This window comes from Megalops cyprinoides, chromosome 22, assembly GCF_013368585.1.
Source record: "Megalops cyprinoides isolate fMegCyp1 chromosome 22, fMegCyp1.pri, whole genome shotgun sequence".
Classification (NCBI taxonomy): Eukaryota; Metazoa; Chordata; class Actinopteri; order Elopiformes; family Megalopidae; genus Megalops; species Megalops cyprinoides.
In genome coordinates this window covers 5,464,753-5,482,171 of record NC_050604.1, presented here as the reverse complement: position 1 = coordinate 5,482,171, position 17,419 = coordinate 5,464,753, and the positions used below count along the sequence as shown (strand labels likewise).

General features: G+C 44.0%; 2 protein-coding genes across 3 annotated transcripts; one reads left to right on the top strand and one right to left on the bottom strand.

Annotated features, from left to right (window-relative positions):
• The first annotated feature begins 116 nt into the window (after positions 1-116).
• On the top strand, positions 117-11,878 carry LOC118769470 (AP-1 complex-associated regulatory protein-like). Of its 2 annotated transcripts, none has more exons than XM_036516581.1 (10): positions 117-566; positions 2,482-2,530; positions 2,743-2,769; positions 2,954-2,979; positions 4,085-4,181; positions 4,787-4,885; positions 6,730-6,782; positions 7,023-7,099; positions 8,694-8,816; positions 9,854-11,878. In XM_036516581.1, the coding sequence occupies exons 1-10, from the start codon at positions 496-498 to the stop codon at positions 10,114-10,116; spliced, it is 885 nt and encodes a 294-aa protein (XP_036372474.1). In that variant the 5' UTR covers positions 117-495; the 3' UTR covers positions 10,117-11,878. The 2 variants fall into 2 exon arrangements, with proteins under 2 accessions (XP_036372474.1, XP_036372473.1); XM_036516580.1 differs by lacking the exon at positions 117-566 and adding an exon at positions 1,322-1,707.
• Positions 11,879-15,371: 3,493 nt separating this feature from the next.
• Positions 15,372-17,276, bottom strand: fam241a (family with sequence similarity 241 member A). The gene is made up of 2 exons (XM_036517416.1): positions 17,033-17,276; positions 15,372-15,837 (listed from the first exon to the last, which is right to left on the bottom strand). Exons 1-2 carry the CDS (start codon positions 17,162-17,164, stop codon positions 15,574-15,576), a joined length of 396 nt encoding a protein of 131 aa, XP_036373309.1. The 5' UTR covers positions 17,165-17,276; the 3' UTR covers positions 15,372-15,573.
• Between the last annotated feature and the right edge of the window lie 143 nt (positions 17,277-17,419).

The window sequence follows — 17,419 nt, the reverse complement described above, 5'->3', positions numbered from 1 at the left end:
GTAATTTACACTGTCTTCATTTAACCATTTTCAAATCATACGTACACCTGCGCTCGCGGTTTTGAAAGTCTGAGTAGTTTGAGTTCAACGACTTCTTATTTGAGCGGCGTGTAGATTTGATCCTAATGGCATCCCGTAGTACAGCAATAATCACGTGGGTGTATCAGGAACAACTTGAAACAATGAGGGTCTTCCTGTGAAACAAAATGGCTAGTCCGCTAGGTAGACGATTTGTGTAGTGAATGAAGTACTCAGCCATATAGCTGAGTTGGCTAGCTATATAATTAAGACGCAAATGTATTTATCTATACCAGGCCGAGCTGAATTATTTTACCCAAAAAGTGTCCGGTTTCAGTGTCACCTTCATGTTTACGAACACGGTGTGATGAGTATGGAGTGACAGGGGTGGTGGCAACACGTTACCCTGCTAAGGTTAACTGGACGGCTAGCTAGCTAACTGTTGGGGGTCTGCAGTGCGATTTTCAACAGAATGCAATGGGCAACTGCTGGGCTCAGTGCTGCGGGGTGTTCAGACGGGAGGCAAACAGGATCCAGCGAGGAGGGGGGTAAGTAAACTGATACTCTTCTTGGAGTGCAGTCGAAGAGCCTCCACATCTTATGCTACCTAACGTCAAACAGCTACTCTGATTTTTTAATCCTGCCATACACAGCTGGTTGGCAGTAGGTAAGAACTAGATGTTAACAACTAACTTTTTTTTTTTTTTTTTAGCGTCCATAAGAGTTAGCTAACTTGCTAGCTGGCTAGCTAGGTTATCTGATATGTTAGAGCTGGCTGCTAGCTAGATGTACTGTAGCTGTGTCGTGCAACATTCAAGAAGTCATGAATTCATGACAGTTAGCTAGCTAGTCAGCAAGGTGGCACCTACTAGCTCATGATTCATTCAGCATTACTGTGGCAATAATGTAGAAACATTGCAACACTATGCTGCAATCACCCGAACCCACCTTCCCCCAGAGAATGTAGATTGTTGGCGACGATAGGCTACTCTGGAACCAGGTGACATCACTTTAAGGGCTTGATAGCACAATGTACACGGTTGCGTTTTGAGCGATCTGATTTGTGTTCTGTGTATTGCTGTAGTGTGTCTTGTGTTGAACTTGAGAATTAACTGTTATAACTGCACTGTGTGGTGGGTGTTCTTACACGGTCTGCCGTGTTCCGTGCGTACTATTGTTCATTCAACTTTAGCGAATTCACTTTTGAATCCTTGCTGTGCACGTCGCCTTGGAAAACAGCGTCTAAGTGACACAGTACAATGTAAATGTGTTTAGTATTTGTCGAGAATAATACACGTGTGTCCCCTGCAGAGAAGGTGTTGCCCTGTTGCATAGGGCGTGTTGCCTTTGTCATACCGACGCACACTCTCGTCTGATTGGTCTTAGATTCCCATTCTGACACGGTCAGAGCTAATCAGGGAGGGTGAGGATATGAGTGCCGCTACATTAAACATATGACTCCTGACGAAATTAGCCATCGTTCCTTTTGTCGGTACAAATTAATATTTCATTATCGTTCAGGACTGCTGTTTTACATCTGCCTGCACAGCTCTGACACACACTCTTCCACTGAGTCTGAACATGAACAAAATGAACACTCCCGAACAGTAGGATGGTCATTCATTCTGAAAAGACTTGGGCCCGATACCACCTCTGTACGTGCTGCCACTCTGTCGGGCTTGCAAACTGGTGAGAGAGATGTCATTAGGTTTTTTAGCGGAAAATTTTTAATGGTTGCATAGATAAACGTAAATTAATTTTAACCAACTCTGAATAGCGCCATCTGCCGGACTAACCTGTTTTTACAATGCGTGGATTTTTTTTAAAGAATGGGAGTATTGATTTGCGTTCTTTGGACCCTTAAATATTACTGTACTGAGACAAGTTCAAATCTTAGTCATAGTTTTGAAGTTATTGATTTTTACAGGAAACACCATAAACAAAGATGGCTGACTTGGTCAAAATGAATTTACTTTTATCCATGCAACCATTTAACATTTTCACAGTTTGATCCTTCCAAAGGCGTGGCAAAATCTGAGGTAGTTGGTGTGAAAACTCTTCTGAGATCATTTGGCATGGGGTGATTCAGGAATCACTTTTAAAACTAGTTCATGGAGGCTTCTTTTCATTTTTGTGTGGCTGCCAAAGGCAAACATTATTGCTGCTAATATCAAGACTTTCTTCGGGGTGATTCTGCCAGAATAACACTGGGGCCAAATATCTGGATAAGAGCATCTACTAAATGACAGTAATTTTATGCAATGTCAGGTCCCAGCAAGAGTCCTTTTGGGAGTGGTTGCCTTTAATGCACAGAGACTACTGTTACTTTGTACAACACAGCACTGTTTGCTTATTTTAAGTTTGGGAAAGGCATCTAGTGGAGATATTATCAAGTTCTACACTTCCAGCTAGGAAAAAAGGACTTTCACTATCTGTGCTTCCCTTCCCCCACTGTTCATACAGGTCCAAGTACTTCAGAAGCAGTACCACCGGAGAGCATTACACCATAGAGGTATGCCAGCAATGGCTTCAAATTTCTTTGTGAACCTTTTGGAAATCTCTTTTCATAGTGCACTACGTTAAGGTAAAAATTGGAAGTAAGTATGCATGATTGTTGTAGGCTGAAAGGTTTTACTTCTTTGCTGAGCTGTTTTTCACCGAATCCAACAACATGTTGATTGCTGAGCAGTGGCTTGCACTCTGATGGTTCTTTTCTTCTTCCAGTTTGAAAACCTGGTGGAGAGTGATGAGGTAAGTGGGTCCAGGGGCAGGGGGATTGAGCTTTGCATTTTCAAGCTGGTTTATTTAAAGCGTCTCTGCGATGAGCGTGCAGTGAGAAGCTGCTGTCAGCAGTCATGGTTGTAGTCACGGTTATTTGATCCGCTCTGTTATGTGTTCACATTTTATTAACACTTTCTCTTCCTTTTATTTTCAGGTGGAGAGTCCAGGAAGCAGCCCTAGGTTTGTGCTCCATATGATATCCCTTTGTATGCAGCATCTAGAAGCACAAAACCTTTTGAAAACTGACCTGTGAAGACCTGAGGAAGAAAGGCAGTGGGAAAATTTCTGTAAAACGAAACAATCAGTGACTTTTCACTGAAATAATCACTACCATAATTATAACAATGTAATATAAACATAATTTTCTTGTCAAGAACGTTATGCCTCAGCTAACTCTCCATTACTGTTCCCTTTAAAAAGTAAAACATTCATTTGTATTCACTGTATGCAGAATGGCCACAAGAGGTTGCCCTCGAGCAATATGCACTGTGGTCTTTCGACTTGGTGAAAAAGAAGCATCTCATCGCTTCAGCGTTTTATGTTTGATTAGACATGTGAACTTTTACATATGCATAATACATGATATAAATAAGTGCATTTTAGTACACTCTACCTTTGCATGGCCACAGTGAAACTGAGAGTAACACTTGAATTATATATGTCTAAGTAGATGGCTGATTGGTTGTTGGGAATAAAGGCAGGGACCATTTGGTTCCATGTCACATTCAGTCAGCATGCATACAGTATCTGCTGATTCCTAAACAGGTGCCTAAATAAGTCAGATTCCTCTATAATCATATTAGCATTATGCTGAGGGCTGCTCATATTATACACAATTAAATGTGCCACAGGAATTTGAATTGAGACCAGAGTATATATGTATATTTATTGAACTTTGGTGCTTCAGTTCAGAGTGTCCTGCTAAAGTGAGAATAGTTTTTTTAAGCAGAGGAAACTGGCTCTACAATTATATGCAACTAAAGGAGATGGTCTCAGACAGGATTTCGGTCTGACCTTTGTCCATACACTGGCATGCTGGCCTCAGCCTTAACGGAAAATCCCATGAGGCTTACAGGGCCAGATCAGGGTACGGGTCCTGTTTAGACCTTCTTCCGACCTTACTCACAGATGGGGACACCGTCCCTGGCAAAACGACTGACTTATTCTCGGATCAGGGATAATCAAGGTCTCTGAATTGCAGCCACAGTTTTTGGGAGCACTGTGCTGGTTTGAGATCAGTCATACCTGACCGTGAGGGGGGTGGGGTACTGTTGCCCATCTACAGACCGATCAGTGAGGATGAGATCACCCACCTGAAGGAGCAGCGCTACGCCGCCATATCTGACAAGCAGACGCTGATCGATGAGAAGCTGCAAGCTGAGGTACCCCCAGCACTGTCCCAGCCACTGCGGAGCCTAGCCCACATCAAGGGAGCCGTCCTTCACAGCAGTGCTGATTGGCCAGCAGGCCTTGTTCATACTTACTGTCTGAATCTGTAGAAGTGAAAGTTCACTTTGCTGCTACACTTTGTCTGTCAGATAAGCCATCCCTTTACCACAGACCTAGGTGAGAACTATGTGCTTGGTAACTTGGTTTGACAGTGAAACATCAGTGTAGTTGGACTGAACTGTGGCAGTGGAAGCCATCTTGCCACAGATTTCCAGGTAGTTTACACACAGGCTTTTAATTGGTCTTTGCTGAATGAGGTGCCCAGTGAGGTGGGAGATGTAGTGGAGATGCTGGGTAGACCAATCCTTTCTCTTCATGACCATTTGGATTTTTTGTTTCTTCTCCAGTCATGTTCGGTTTCAGCTTTGTTTCTCTTTATTTCTGTATGTTTTTATAGTTTGTTTATGATTTGATTTCTCTCTGCAGTTCTCAGTGTCTTTGCGGTTTTCAGTTTGCCACCCCCCCCCACCCCACCCCATCCCGCCGGAGTTTATGGCGGGTGGGCTAACCCCCTCTCCCCGTTGTCGTTCCCGCCCAGCTGGCGGCTCAAGAGGAGGCGCTGAGGAAGGAAGAGGAGGCGGAGCACGCCGCCCAGCGCGAGGCCGCCCGGGCGGCCCGTGAGCGAATGCGGGCGGAGGTGAGGCGGCACCGAGCGCATTGCCCCACCCCTTTCAGCCCACGGGGCCACGCCCACCCGCTATCGAGGACCACCCCTACAGAGTCAGAGAGAACCTGTCTATTAAATAGGCTGGATATCTGAGGGCTGCTTTTGTTAGACTGGGATTGTCAAACTCAATTTCCTGTTACTTAATTAACCCCACAATCCATTAACCCAGCAGTTCACTTGCAGGCATTGCAGCTGATGATTGCTAATGTAAATGGTATATTTTGGGAGAGCGTCAGTATAAATATACACACCTAAATATCTAGTTGGAGTTAAGCAATCGATTGGAACAAAAATGACAGTTCATGCCGTCTTTACGGGAATTGAGTCTGACACCCCCGCGGGTAAAGGCGCATTTTCCGAATTGTGTGCCAGTTTACTGAGGTCACGAACTTGAGGTGCTTTGAGTCCAGCTGATTTAACCTGAAGCAGAGCTCTGACCCTCTGTAGTGGCTGTCCCTGCTGTGTTTCTCGGCACACTGTCATGCCAGGTCTTCCCCCATGGGGCCACTCGGCTAAGCCGCCCATTCAATCGAGGCAGCGGCCCTTTAAAGAGCTGACTGATTGAACGGGGCTAGCAGAAGCATGCTCCTCTGTACTCAGTAGGTGCAATGTTGAATATTTCATAGATGCATATCTGTGACTGACTCATCCTCTTAATCCCGCCTTGCCTCCTTTCAAGGCCTTGCTTCAATTAAACCACAGTAATCTGATGCTATCAAACCTCCATTTACCTTTCAAATTTTTCCCTTGTTTCACTTTCATTTGCTGCTCTGCTGACCACAACTTTTCTACTTTTTCTTTTACTTCTGTGTTTGTTTGACCTTACTTTTCCCTGCGTTTAACTCTTACATTTAGCCCATTTTGGCTCCTTGATGTCACGTATCCATTTCTGTTGGAATGTCAGGAGTAAATCTCTCAGTATTGAAGTGAATGAAAGTGGAGAAACTTTCTTTGTCACATTTTTGTTAGTGATAGTAACTATGGTACAGGTTGCACTGTGTTAAGCACATAGTCTGTGCTCTGGTGGCAGCTTCCAAACACGTCATGTTTTCTGAGAGGGTGTGGTGTCTGAAAGACTGGGTGTGTTTTCGAAAAAGGGTGTGGTCTCTGAAAGACTAGGTGTGTTTTCTAAAAAGGGTGTGGTCTCTGAGAGACTGGGTGTGTTTTCTAAAAAGGGTGTGGTCTCTGAAAGACTGGGCATGTTTTCTGAGAGGGCGTAGTCTCTGAAAGACTAGGCATATTTCCTGGCAGGGTGTGGTCTCCGGCTGTATTTTCTGAGAGTATGTGGTCTCTGGCTGTGCTTTCTGAGAGGGTGTGGTTGTTGGTTGCGGAGGAGGTGTGGCCTCTGAAAGACACACACACTCTGAGTGTGTTTTCTGAGAGTATTGCTTGGAGGGGTTAAGTCTTTGAATGGCTTGCATTGTGTTTTCAAGAATATGTTCTGTAAAAGGTGGGCATGTTCTTTGAGAGGGTGTGGTGTCTGGGTGTGTCTACTGAGAGGGTGTGATCCCCACGTGTGTTCTGAGAAGGTGTGGTTTTGGGATATGTTTCCTGAGAGGGTTTCGTGTCTGGATTTGTGTTCTGAGAGGATGTGGTCTCTGTGTATGGTCTGTGAGGCTGTGGTCCCTGCCTGTGTTTTTTGGGAGCGGGTGGTCTTTGTATGTTTTTGGAGAGGGAGTTGTCTTCATGTGTGTTTTCTGTGAGAGTGTGGTCTCTGAGTGTGTTTTCTAAGAGGATTAGATGTTGGGGTGTGTTTTCTGTGAGAGTGTGGTCTCTGTGGAAGTTTTCTGAGAGGTTGTTTTCTCTGAAAACAGCAGGCAGCACAGACCAGGGCAGAAGCTGGACGCAGTGGAGGCCATCAGAAAACGTGAGTGATTTTTGTACTTCTATACTGAAAAACAAGTCTTCTGTATTTCATTCACAGCTCTTTAGAGTGCAAGAAAGTAGGAGGAAAATCATTTTGAAAACACAATGCTCTGAAGCCTTTTTGAACACCAGTACTGGGACTGCTGTAGTTGTTTGCACTGGTAGACCTGAAGCCTAAAAGCACAGCTCAGATGAGGCGTGTTTACCACGCTCCTGACCCCTGACCCCTGTGCTCCCACAGACTGGCTGCTGGAGAGGACTTCGAGACACACCTCCCCAGCGTGACGGCCCAGACAGGGGCGGCCCCGAGGAGCAGCCGTGAGTCTCTCATAGTTGTGGGATGGGTTGGTCAGTTTTGGGGGTGTGAAGTCATGGTTTAATGTGCAAAAATTCTGTTTCCAAATTACCATTCTGGATTCTTGACATCAGCCGGCAGATGTCCCGTGTGGGTGGGCAGAACGGGAAACCCTGCATTTTCTTGAGGAAGCGTGGCGCCTTTCCTGTAGCTCTCCACAGCCCCGCTTCCTGTGGCAGCACTTCCTCTAAGCACAAACCCTCTTTTGTCGGGAAAATGCTGCCCTGAGGGAGAGTTGGTGCGAGGAGGGTTGTGGAATAGCATGATGCCGTGAGGGGAGAGACGGCCTTGATGAACTGTGATATTTGTGATGTTTCTTATCACAGCTGTTAAATCACATTTATATGCCAGCTAGGGGTTAAAATGAATTTTTAATTTAATAAGTACTGGAAAATGTAACCTTGGTGAAGTGTTTGTTTGGATGTACCAAGCACCCACTAAGTCAACGGCTTCTACAGTTGTTATTTATAAAGAGCTGGGTCATCCAAATAAACACTTTGTTTGGGTTTCTTTTTTGTCCGTAGAAGGAAGCCTTTTAAGCAAGAGTTGCATTTCTGCAGCTGAAGTCTAAGACCATAAGGGGAGGGAAGAGAAACAGATTTGAAGCTGATGAATGTCATTCCGGCCCATGTGGCATTCCCATGGTGATTTGCTACTACCGGGTCATTACAGCAGGGACACGGTAGTGGAACCTCTGGCTAAAGCGAGGACACCTGCGTGCTGATGCAAATTCTCCTCGGAATGCCAAAGCAAATGGCGCCTCAAGAAAGCATGTTCAGAGCTCACGGCTGGTTGCTGTGGAGGAGCTGAGAGAGAAAAAAACACAGAGCAGAAAATCTGTAGTTAGTCATGTTCTGTTTTCATGAAAGCTCGTTGCACAGTATTGCTCAGGGATGAGGGAAATGGGAGTTCACTTTATCAACCATGATAAAAATGAAGGATATAAACTGAACAATGGTAAAATACAGTATCGATACCTAAGCAATGATGTAATTTGTGTATTTCCGTCAACACAATTTGATGCAGTTAAAAAATATGCTGTACTTTTAAAGAATGTAGATCATCTAAGTGTTGGTTCATTATATGCCTTTGAAATGACACAGAATGTTCAAAGACAACCAGAAATGTCACAAACACTCTAGTTTTCACCCAAATGGTTGCAATAATGTGAACAAAAATGAATGAATAAATAAATGGTATGAATCTGTTCTCATGTTACGTTGACACAGCTGTATCTTTGCTTTGGTATCGTTATATTTCTAATAGAAACTCAAAAGAAAGGCCTTTCCTCAGCTCCTTTCATTTAAAACACATTTCATAAGCAAAGGTATTACAGTTGCAGAGAACGGGGTTTTTATGGCAAGCGCTGTTTCACAATGACATGCAGCTGGGCTGGATGCCGTTGAGAGGCAGTTGTAGGAAACCACAGCGGGCGTGGGGGGGGGGATGGGCAAGGCGCCGAGGTGCTCTCGTTGTGTGATGTGGCGACTTTGGGGAACCGTGTGCATCCGCAGCGAGGTCACGCCGCAGGTCGCTAACTGTGCCTTCTCCCGGCAGGGGTGCCGTCTGAGGTCACGGCCGCCACACCCAACACGGAGAGCAGCTGCGACGTCACCAGCAAGACCCGCTCGACCAATGAGGATGGGACCTCGCTCGACCTGGAGTGGGAGGATGAGGAGGGTGAGTCTTCCTCCTCTATAATTATTGATGTCCTCATTATTGTTGTTCATTTTTTATAATTAAATTGACCTTAACACCAGTGTCACAGTAATGTAATTATGTTTTTGGTAGGTAACAACCTTTTTACAGATGGTGAGCAAGTTTTTTCGTTTATTTAAAAGTGTCTTACACTGTTGGCTACTAAGTGGCTAAGGCCTTCAGCTCAGACCTCAGTTTGAGTTTGAGAAATTTGCCGGCCATAACTGGGCTTCTGCCGTGGCAGAACACAGTTGGCTTTGTTCCAGGGGTTAAGGTAACTTACAAACTACAAAAAAGTAAAGCAATTGGAGATTAACTGATGGTGCATATACTATATTCCTAAATGTCATGTAGTGCAAATCTCTTTACTAAGGCTCGTTAGACAGCAAGACTGTCTTACCTGATGAATTCCAGATGACAGCAAGTGTACAGCACACGTGAATGAAAGGAAGATGTGAAACAGTCAGAACCACAATTTTTTTTTTTTTGCTTTTTTGCCCAGTCTCTGGCTTAAAGAAGGGTTGTTGGTACCCCCCCATAAGCTTTGAATTGTTGAGCTTCCTTTTGATGAGACAGTTTCTCTTCACTTCACCAATGACAAAGTCAATTTTCAGAATCTAAAGCCTTTGACCAATGATACTTCAGACTCCTTCCTGGTTATGTATGTATGAATAGCGTTAGGAAATCTGGTGGCGCTGCAATCAGACACACAGATTGAGGAATTTGGCGTGGAGACAGTGCTGACCATTTTGCACTTCCTCAAAGTGAAAAGGAAACTGTTTTTCTTGAAAGTGTTTCTTTTACTGATGAAATCTGTGAGCAGTGTAAGCACCTTAACACACACATGCATGCATAGTTGTGGAGCACAGTCATACTCATTTTTTATTTTTTATTTTTTCATTAATTATTGTACACTGTCGTGCATACTTGTATTTCACAAAAACAGCATGTGAGCGCCCGGTCAGGTCTGTGTTGTATTCTGATTGGGCCTCTGTGTCCTCGCCCCCATGGTTCTGTAGGAATGACGGCGGCGGTCCTGGTGCCGGAGCGGTCCAAGACGGAGGAGGACATCCTGCGGGCGGCAGCCGGGAGGCGGACGGAGAGCGGCCCCACCTCTGCCTCAGAGGACTCCAACGCCCTGGAGTGGGAGAACGACTTCGTAAGCGCCCACGCCGACGACACCGGCGACTCTGACGTCGACGGCGGCTTCGTCAACCCCCTCCTGGACACACCCTCTGAGGCCACCACGGAAACCTCCATCTCTGACGAGCAGGGCAGATAGTTCCTGCAAGGGGGTGCTGCGGTCAGAACAAATTCGGACCGAAACTGAGTTACGAGACTGGTCTGGAGATCAATCTGAACATTCGCCAATGTGCTTATCAGAAGTTATGCCTTTTGAGTTCTTGGTACTTTTCTGAGGGTGATTCTGATTGCAAATTCTAATCAGAAAGAAATCATTCTTTTTGCCAGTTATATGTTCTTTGTGGATGGTGGGAGAGGGAGGGATCACAGATTGTATTTAATCCAAGCCCTGTCATTATTTATAGTTGTGTTAGAATACAAGGGGCAAACACCTGCACATGTATCTTTTTGAATGACTGGCGGTTCAGAAGGTCAGAGTTCATATTTTGTCCAATCCTTTGACCACTGGCCTTCCACACAAAGAGTTTTCTTCTTTTTAAATTGTCTTTGGATTTAGCCTTATGTTGTATGGATGTGGCTGCCTTCGCTGTTTTAACATGGGGAATTCTTTCCTTTCTAGGCATCACTGAATCAAGTGCAATTTACAGGCGCTCTGTTCAGCCATGTCTGTATGCAGGAATGTGAGTGTGTGCGTCTTTTTGCAAACAGTTTCATTGTTGACTGTGAATGAGTGCATGTATGTAAGCCCATGTCAGTGAGAGTGCATAAGTGAGTGTGTATATGCATGCTTGAGCCCTCCTTCAAGAGCTAAACCACACTGCTCAGAGTACAGAAACCACAGCAGAAAATCACTTATTTTCTGTGCTGAAGATCTGATACTTCCACTTTAGTTAATTCAGGGATATTTACTGTTTCGTATGTCTGCAATTGGTGATCTTTTTAACCGTTGTAATGCTTTCTTCTATTTGTCCATCGTGGATTTGTTTTGTTTTTATCCTAGTAGATACATACACTATGCTATAGTATTGGATCAGCCGAGAGGTTACTTTTAAATATCAACATTCCAGGGTTTTGATGTATTAAACACTGGAGGTGTGATCAAACACATCTGGTCCCCCAAAGATGCCTCCAGGCTTCCATATGTAGGTTTATCAATGTCAGTATGTGAGTGATTTGATCCCTATGGCTCTGCAAGCTTTTGGGTGGGCCATTTCATGTGAATGTATTGGTTTACCACCTTCAAAGTGGCTAGCAGATTAATCCACTAAGGCAACTGTCATAGAATGTCATAGAATGCTTGCCATCAATTAGGGCACCTAGTGGAAATTTTTGCGTGCCTCTACAGTCCTCTGCCACAACTTAAACATTCCTGGAGAAGCCTTTAAGGGAAGTAGGGATGTAGTTTTGAACAAGCGTTTTTACTGTTATTTCTAAAGTGGTAGATTAGCACAAATGTAGGTGATATCTGAAGTGACAGCAGGTATGCAAACCTTTGTGACAGTGCTTGACTCCTCCATGGACCTGAGTGGTGCCCCTGTTATTAAAACCATTTACCCAGGATTGAGTGGCTGCAATTCAGCTATCATTAGTTTCTGTCCACATCTCAAAGGAAGCGAGTGTCCAGTGCAGTTCCTAAGCAGAGGTTGGCCTCGGTGAATGACCATTGAAGGATTGCATTTCTTTCCCCCCCCCGGGTCAACACAGGCCTGTTTTTGGACCCCTCACTTCCTGTCACAGTATCAGCCAATCAAAGGCCACGTCGCAACTAGTGTTGCGCATTCATGTGTGCAGTTCTCTCATGCTGGAGAACTGCACACCTTCACTTCACATTGTAATGTGTAGCTTTATGTGAGCTGAATGTGCGTTCTCTACAGTGCCTACTTTAGACACTGTTTGGTTCACGTTGGACACTGCACTTTTTTTTTTTTAGCTCTTACTCTGACACTGCGCCACCCCCCCCCAACCTGTTTTGCTGAATCTCTTGTTGTGATCCAAAGTTACAACACATTGAATTTTGTCACTGAATGATGCATTTCTGAGATTCTTTCCAGTGGTACTATCATTCCGTACTTGCTACGAATGCAGTGTGATTGTAAATGGTTGAGTTACTGGGAAACTGTGCCTGCAGTGTTGATGGGGCTACAGCTCTGTTAGCCATCTTCAGCACATGAGCATACTGGCAAAACATAGGTCTTCAGAACTGCTCGCATATAGAATCTCCAGTAACTTGACCTGAATAGGCGCTCTTCTTATCAGCTGAAACCCCTTTGCTGGCCTTCTCAAACTCTAGCACCTCTAGTGGTAAAACATCGGGAGCCCAACTTTGGGAGGCCAACTTTGCTGGCCTTTTCACCTTCTAGTGCCTGAAGTGGTAAAAGTGTATTGCGGGAGCTGCTAGGTAGTCAGTCAGACAGTCAGCGAGGGATGCCTCTTTTTGTAATGCTGCTTTTTTCAGTCACATCCCAAAATAGGATCACTTTCTTTGGAATATGGCCTATGCATCAAACTATGTACCAGTTGACCAAAGATGACAAACTAGGTACTACTGCTTCTGTAGTACATAAACCCTCCACATTGGTTCCCAGATCTTTTGAAAAGTACAGTGGATTTTATGCAAGAAGGCAATACGCATTTTATGAAAGTTTGATTTGAATACCTCTATTTGAATAGCCGACCAATTCAAGACAGGCCAGTCGGGCCTGTATCAGAGTGGCTGCGGCAGTCAATTTGCATGGGGACAGAGTAGACTAAACACAGACACAGGTGCGAGACTGCATTTCGTATGCTTTATAGAAGCGTGTTAGCGCTGTGGATAGCCAAGCAGTGACATTTAGCGGGTGCTGCTCTTTTGAGGCGATCGATGTGAGCGTCTCTGCAGATCAGCGATGTTGTGTGTGTGTGATGTAGAAGTGCAGCACCCTGTGTGTTCTTTTTATGAACTTTTATTAACCTCACGGACACAATACTTGCCTGTACTCTACTTGAAGTTTCCTTCAGGACAACTCTTTTTTTTCTTAATCTTTAGGATGAAACGAGACTTGATCTGTGTGCTTTGTTCAACGTTCTGTGACATTTTGAATTATGCCACAAAATAAAAGGAAGAGGAAAAGAAACAGCTTGAGCTTGATGGAATTTTCCAAACAGGTTCCTCTAGTTTTGTTCAGTTTCTGCCCTGGACAGGAAGTAAAAACTGGGCTGTAAGCTGATTTCATGCTTATGTGTTTCATCAAGACCCATTTCCTTAGTGCATTCTGGACTTGTCTGGAAACTGACAATGAACTATACAGCCAAAGCAACCAAGAAAATGGGATTCAAACGATTTATTAAACCTTTATTCAGATTTTTCTATGTTTAAATTTAGTTTTCCTGCTGATATGCATAGTGTCTTTATTTCATATAAAATATGATCAGGATCCCCTTTCAAGCAGAGAAATTAGTATTTCTTCAACAAAACTGAACAGAACACAAGATTGCAAAAAATACAGCATGACACAGGGGTTCATATTTTGAAAAACAATCAGATGATATGGCACAAAAGGTGATCAGCAGTCCTGGGAATGACTTTCTGCCAAAACTTTCCTTAAAAAAAAAAAAAGCCCCGCCCTCCAAAGGAATTAATTTACTTCAGACCTTGTATAGTGATAGCAAAGTGGTAGCAAAGTTTCCATGGATGTCCACATTTGAGTGAATGTGTAACTTATGTGTTTGTTGTCACATGCTAAAAGCTAAAGGCCTGCTTGCTGACTAACACTTCTCTTCTTTGTTTGCTGCAAACTTGGAGGCTTCTTAGGTCCGGAAGAACATCATGTGGAACTTTTTTGAAAATAGGAACCTTTTTCAACCCTGATGCAACAGGCTCTAGCCCTCTAGCCCAGGCTCTAGGCTACACAAACTTTTGTGTTATGACACACATGTATTAAGCATGTTACTGTGTTAAGACCTTAAATGCAGATTGTCCTTCAGCATGCTTTTCATGACTAGGTGCTCCACCACTCCCCCCCCCCCCCCCCCCCCCCCCTCATTTTCTATAAACTTCATCTTCACAGCTTCAACAGGGTGGATGGCCTCCAGAGACTAACCCACAGCATGTACTACATTGTTAAATTGCCTGTTTCTTCCTGCATGGTGGCACACAGACTACACATATAACCATACTAGATTTGAGGTGTTTCGTATGTTTACTTGGGGGTTTGGATCTAATGATGTTGGTCTAAACCCAAGCAATGTTTCAAATGCTGATATTTTAAAGAACCCTATGTGAGTGGTTGTCTTACAAATACCCCCTTTATTCTGCCATTGTAGCCATATAGAGAGCTACAAACAGATTCACAATGTCAGTGTAACTCTAAGGGGACATGTTATTGCAAGACATTTCAAACTGAAAGGTACATCATCACAACTAGTCTTACACGTTTCCCCTAACATCTGAAATGGGGGTGAGAGAGTACACTGTTCATGCAACCTGCAGACCCGTAGTTAAAAACACTCAGCATTGCAGCATGCAGAATAACTAGAAAGACAAATCCTGTCGCAACCATTTCTCCTCGAAATGATAAACATCTTAAATTACACTTCATTGCACTAGTGAGGAACACAATTCGACCTACAGCAGTAGCGTTGGGCACCTATTCTTCCGTTAAACTGTTTCGACGTTGCAAAACCTCAGCCGCGCTTTTCACAATATCGGGTTTCACTTTTTGTCATGAGAGCTTTCGTATCCATGTTAGCTCGTTCTTACTGACCATGGCACTTTTTTGTCACCTGCACCACAGCTATGTTCTTATAAGTGGTCGAACTCTGCTAATATACCTTCTGGATAAAAAACTCCAAGTCTAAAATACACGAAAAACACACAGCATGCGTGTATCCGGCTACTGATTTGCTGTAACGATGTGACATGAACGACCACTAGATCCACAGTAATGTTTTTATTTGCTTGGAGAACTGTAGTCAGGTAGTTTAACGAGGGTAATGGATGACAACTAGTCGTTCTCCACAATAAACCTCTTCCCTTCAATCAAAGACGGCTCTTGCAGGAAACTTATGTGTATAAAGGAGGAGATGCAGATTTTGGACTACGGGGTGCTAGTTCAGGATAACGAGTCTAGACTGAATCTTGTCCTCGAAATCTATTCATGGAAAATGTCCACGACAAGACATGCATGTTCCTTTACTAAATGATCTGATACACTTGCAGTAGAAAAGTACAACTGGCTTTTAAAAGTGCAGTTTAAAGACCAAGCCCTCCATGCAACTTGCAAATATATGCACTTTGTCTTATAGCTGGAAAGATATATTACTCTCAATATGTTATAAAATGCACATTTTCAATTTTATATTTAAAAACATGATAAATTATACAGCAAACTCTCACCACCAAACCCAAAGCTCACATATATTTAGTTATTTCTTCATTATAAAGAACATTCTGCATGGCACTTCGCACTACCTGATAGTTCAACTCCCTGAAGCGTTCCAAGGTCAAAACCGTAAAAAATGAAAAAAGCTCTATCTCAGATATCGAATCACGGTGCGAGACACCGACGTGCCTCTTTCCTTTGTCCCCGGTTCTCATTCTTCGTTTCGCTCCATGGCGTCATTTCTGGATGTAGATAATAACGACGCAGAGCGCGCCCACCAGGCCCAGGGCCTGAATCCCCAGAAACCACAGCATCACCCAGAAAAACACAACGACCACTGGCTCCACGATCTTCTCCCCGAAGTACATCTGCGTGAAGCCGATATTCCGAAGGCACTTGTTCAGTTCGCCAAATAGAGTCCCCAGTCTCTCGCAGTCGTCCACCGGGGGCGGCTCCGGGCCCGGCTGCGGGCCCGACACAGGTGGGTTCGTGCGGAGATCCTGAAAGAACAGCAACGGTTTGTTCTAATGGGTGAGAGGATCTTTTGTCTATTATATGCAACGGAAAGTGTTGAAACAAACACTTTAAAAAGTGTGAGGTGTAAGGAAAACGAATTTATTTACGAAGGTATCAATGTGTGCACACATGTTTCTTTTGAGTGATGGCAGCATCATGTTTTGGCAGTTACGAGAAGAAAAGTCTCCCAGAAAAGTGCATGTATTTTTCCTTTTGACTGCAAGATATACGTTTCATTGGATCATATTTTCATCAGAAACATACGTGATGGACAAAAATAGAAATGTTGGCAAGTACGGTGATTTGAGTCTTAAGAGTACTAACTAAAAACGTCCTGTGACCATAATTGAAATATTAATGTTAGCTTGCTGGTTGCAACACTACATGCGAGGCTCAGTATAAAAAAAAAAAAAAAAAAAAAAAACGCTCTACAGCGTTTCAGAGGCACTGTCGACAGTAGGTCCATATCTAGTGTAACAGCTTATTCAGCATTGTTCCCAACGTAGCTTTGGGCACCTATTGCTGCGAAGCGCGAAGGTTGCTAAACCTTTGCGCATTGTAATAACCCCTCATATTATAAGAATCTGAGCTCCGGTTAACACCACCACAAAAGTTCAGCAATGTTCTGTCTATTGAATTCACAACAGCACCACGAAATAAAGGGTTTTATTAGAATACTGCCCCTCGGATCTGTCGCTGTACATTCCATACATTTTCGGCGTGCAGTTTAATGTAATAGTATGTGTTCATTTATTTACACCAGGAGCTAGTATAAATAGGCACAGTTTCGCACGTGTGAACATACTTAACCAATGCAGCGATTACAATCACATGTGGACACTCAAACAGCTAGAATAAATAATGAAGTTTTTCTCCGCCGTCTAATCACAGACTTAACACCGTGGTCGATGTGTACCCTATTATGTATGTGAGTGACGGGCATGGGTCAATATGACTGCAACATGAAGAAAGAGTATTGCTTGGTAATTACTAGCGATGACTAAATTGCAAGCTATGGTAAACAAGGATGAGACGCTATGCTTGCGAGACTGGTTCTTGTAGACAAGTTACCATTTACTATTAAGTCTTCTAGGCGTGTCACACTAGAAACCAGACTGGGTACTTTGTTGACATGTCGTGAATGACACCATCGATCGGCACCCAGAATTCACAGCGTACCTGCCCTGAGCGTCCCGGAGTGTGTTTCGCCGCATACTGCGAGTGGCGTCCTCTCCGTGTGTTTTCCAATTCTTTACAATCACGTCGATGCAATACCGATGGGTCACTCACCGCTGGATATATGGTAGCCATTTTATTTATTTACGGAGTGGTTCCGGGTCTTAAAGAGTCCTTTTCGCAAGGCGTCGTTCGGATGTTTAAAATAAGACCCCCAAAGATAGTATTGCTTCCTGCCTGCATACCCGCGGCGGATTTAGTTCTGTGATACTCTGTGATCTGACGTAAAAGGAGGAGGAGCTTAGACTGTCACAGCGGGGCAGCAAAATAGCCTCTGAGTGCCAAATGAGAACAGGTGAACGCCTACTGTTTAGAGGCGATCCCCTGGGG

Bases quoted from the DNA above. Each gene is read 5' to 3' on its own strand.
- LOC118769470 (XM_036516580.1), top strand. From the start codon at position 1,631: ATGGTCATTCATTCTGAAAAGACTTGGGCCCGATACCACCTCTGTACG. The intron at 2,980-4,084 runs GTTTGTGCTCCA...GCCCATCTACAG, and splicing joins AGTCCAGGAAGCAGCCCTAG to ACCGATCAGTGAGGATGAGA. The intron at 7,100-8,693 runs GTGAGTCTCTCA...TTCTCCCGGCAG, and splicing joins GGCGGCCCCGAGGAGCAGCC to GGGTGCCGTCTGAGGTCACG.
- fam241a (XM_036517416.1), bottom strand. From the start codon at position 17,164: ATGGCTACCATATATCCAGCGGTGAGTGACCCATCGGTATTGCATCGA. The intron at 15,838-17,032 runs GTACGCTGTGAA...CTGTTCTTTCAG, and splicing joins CTCCGGGACGCTCAGGGCAG to GATCTCCGCACGAACCCACC.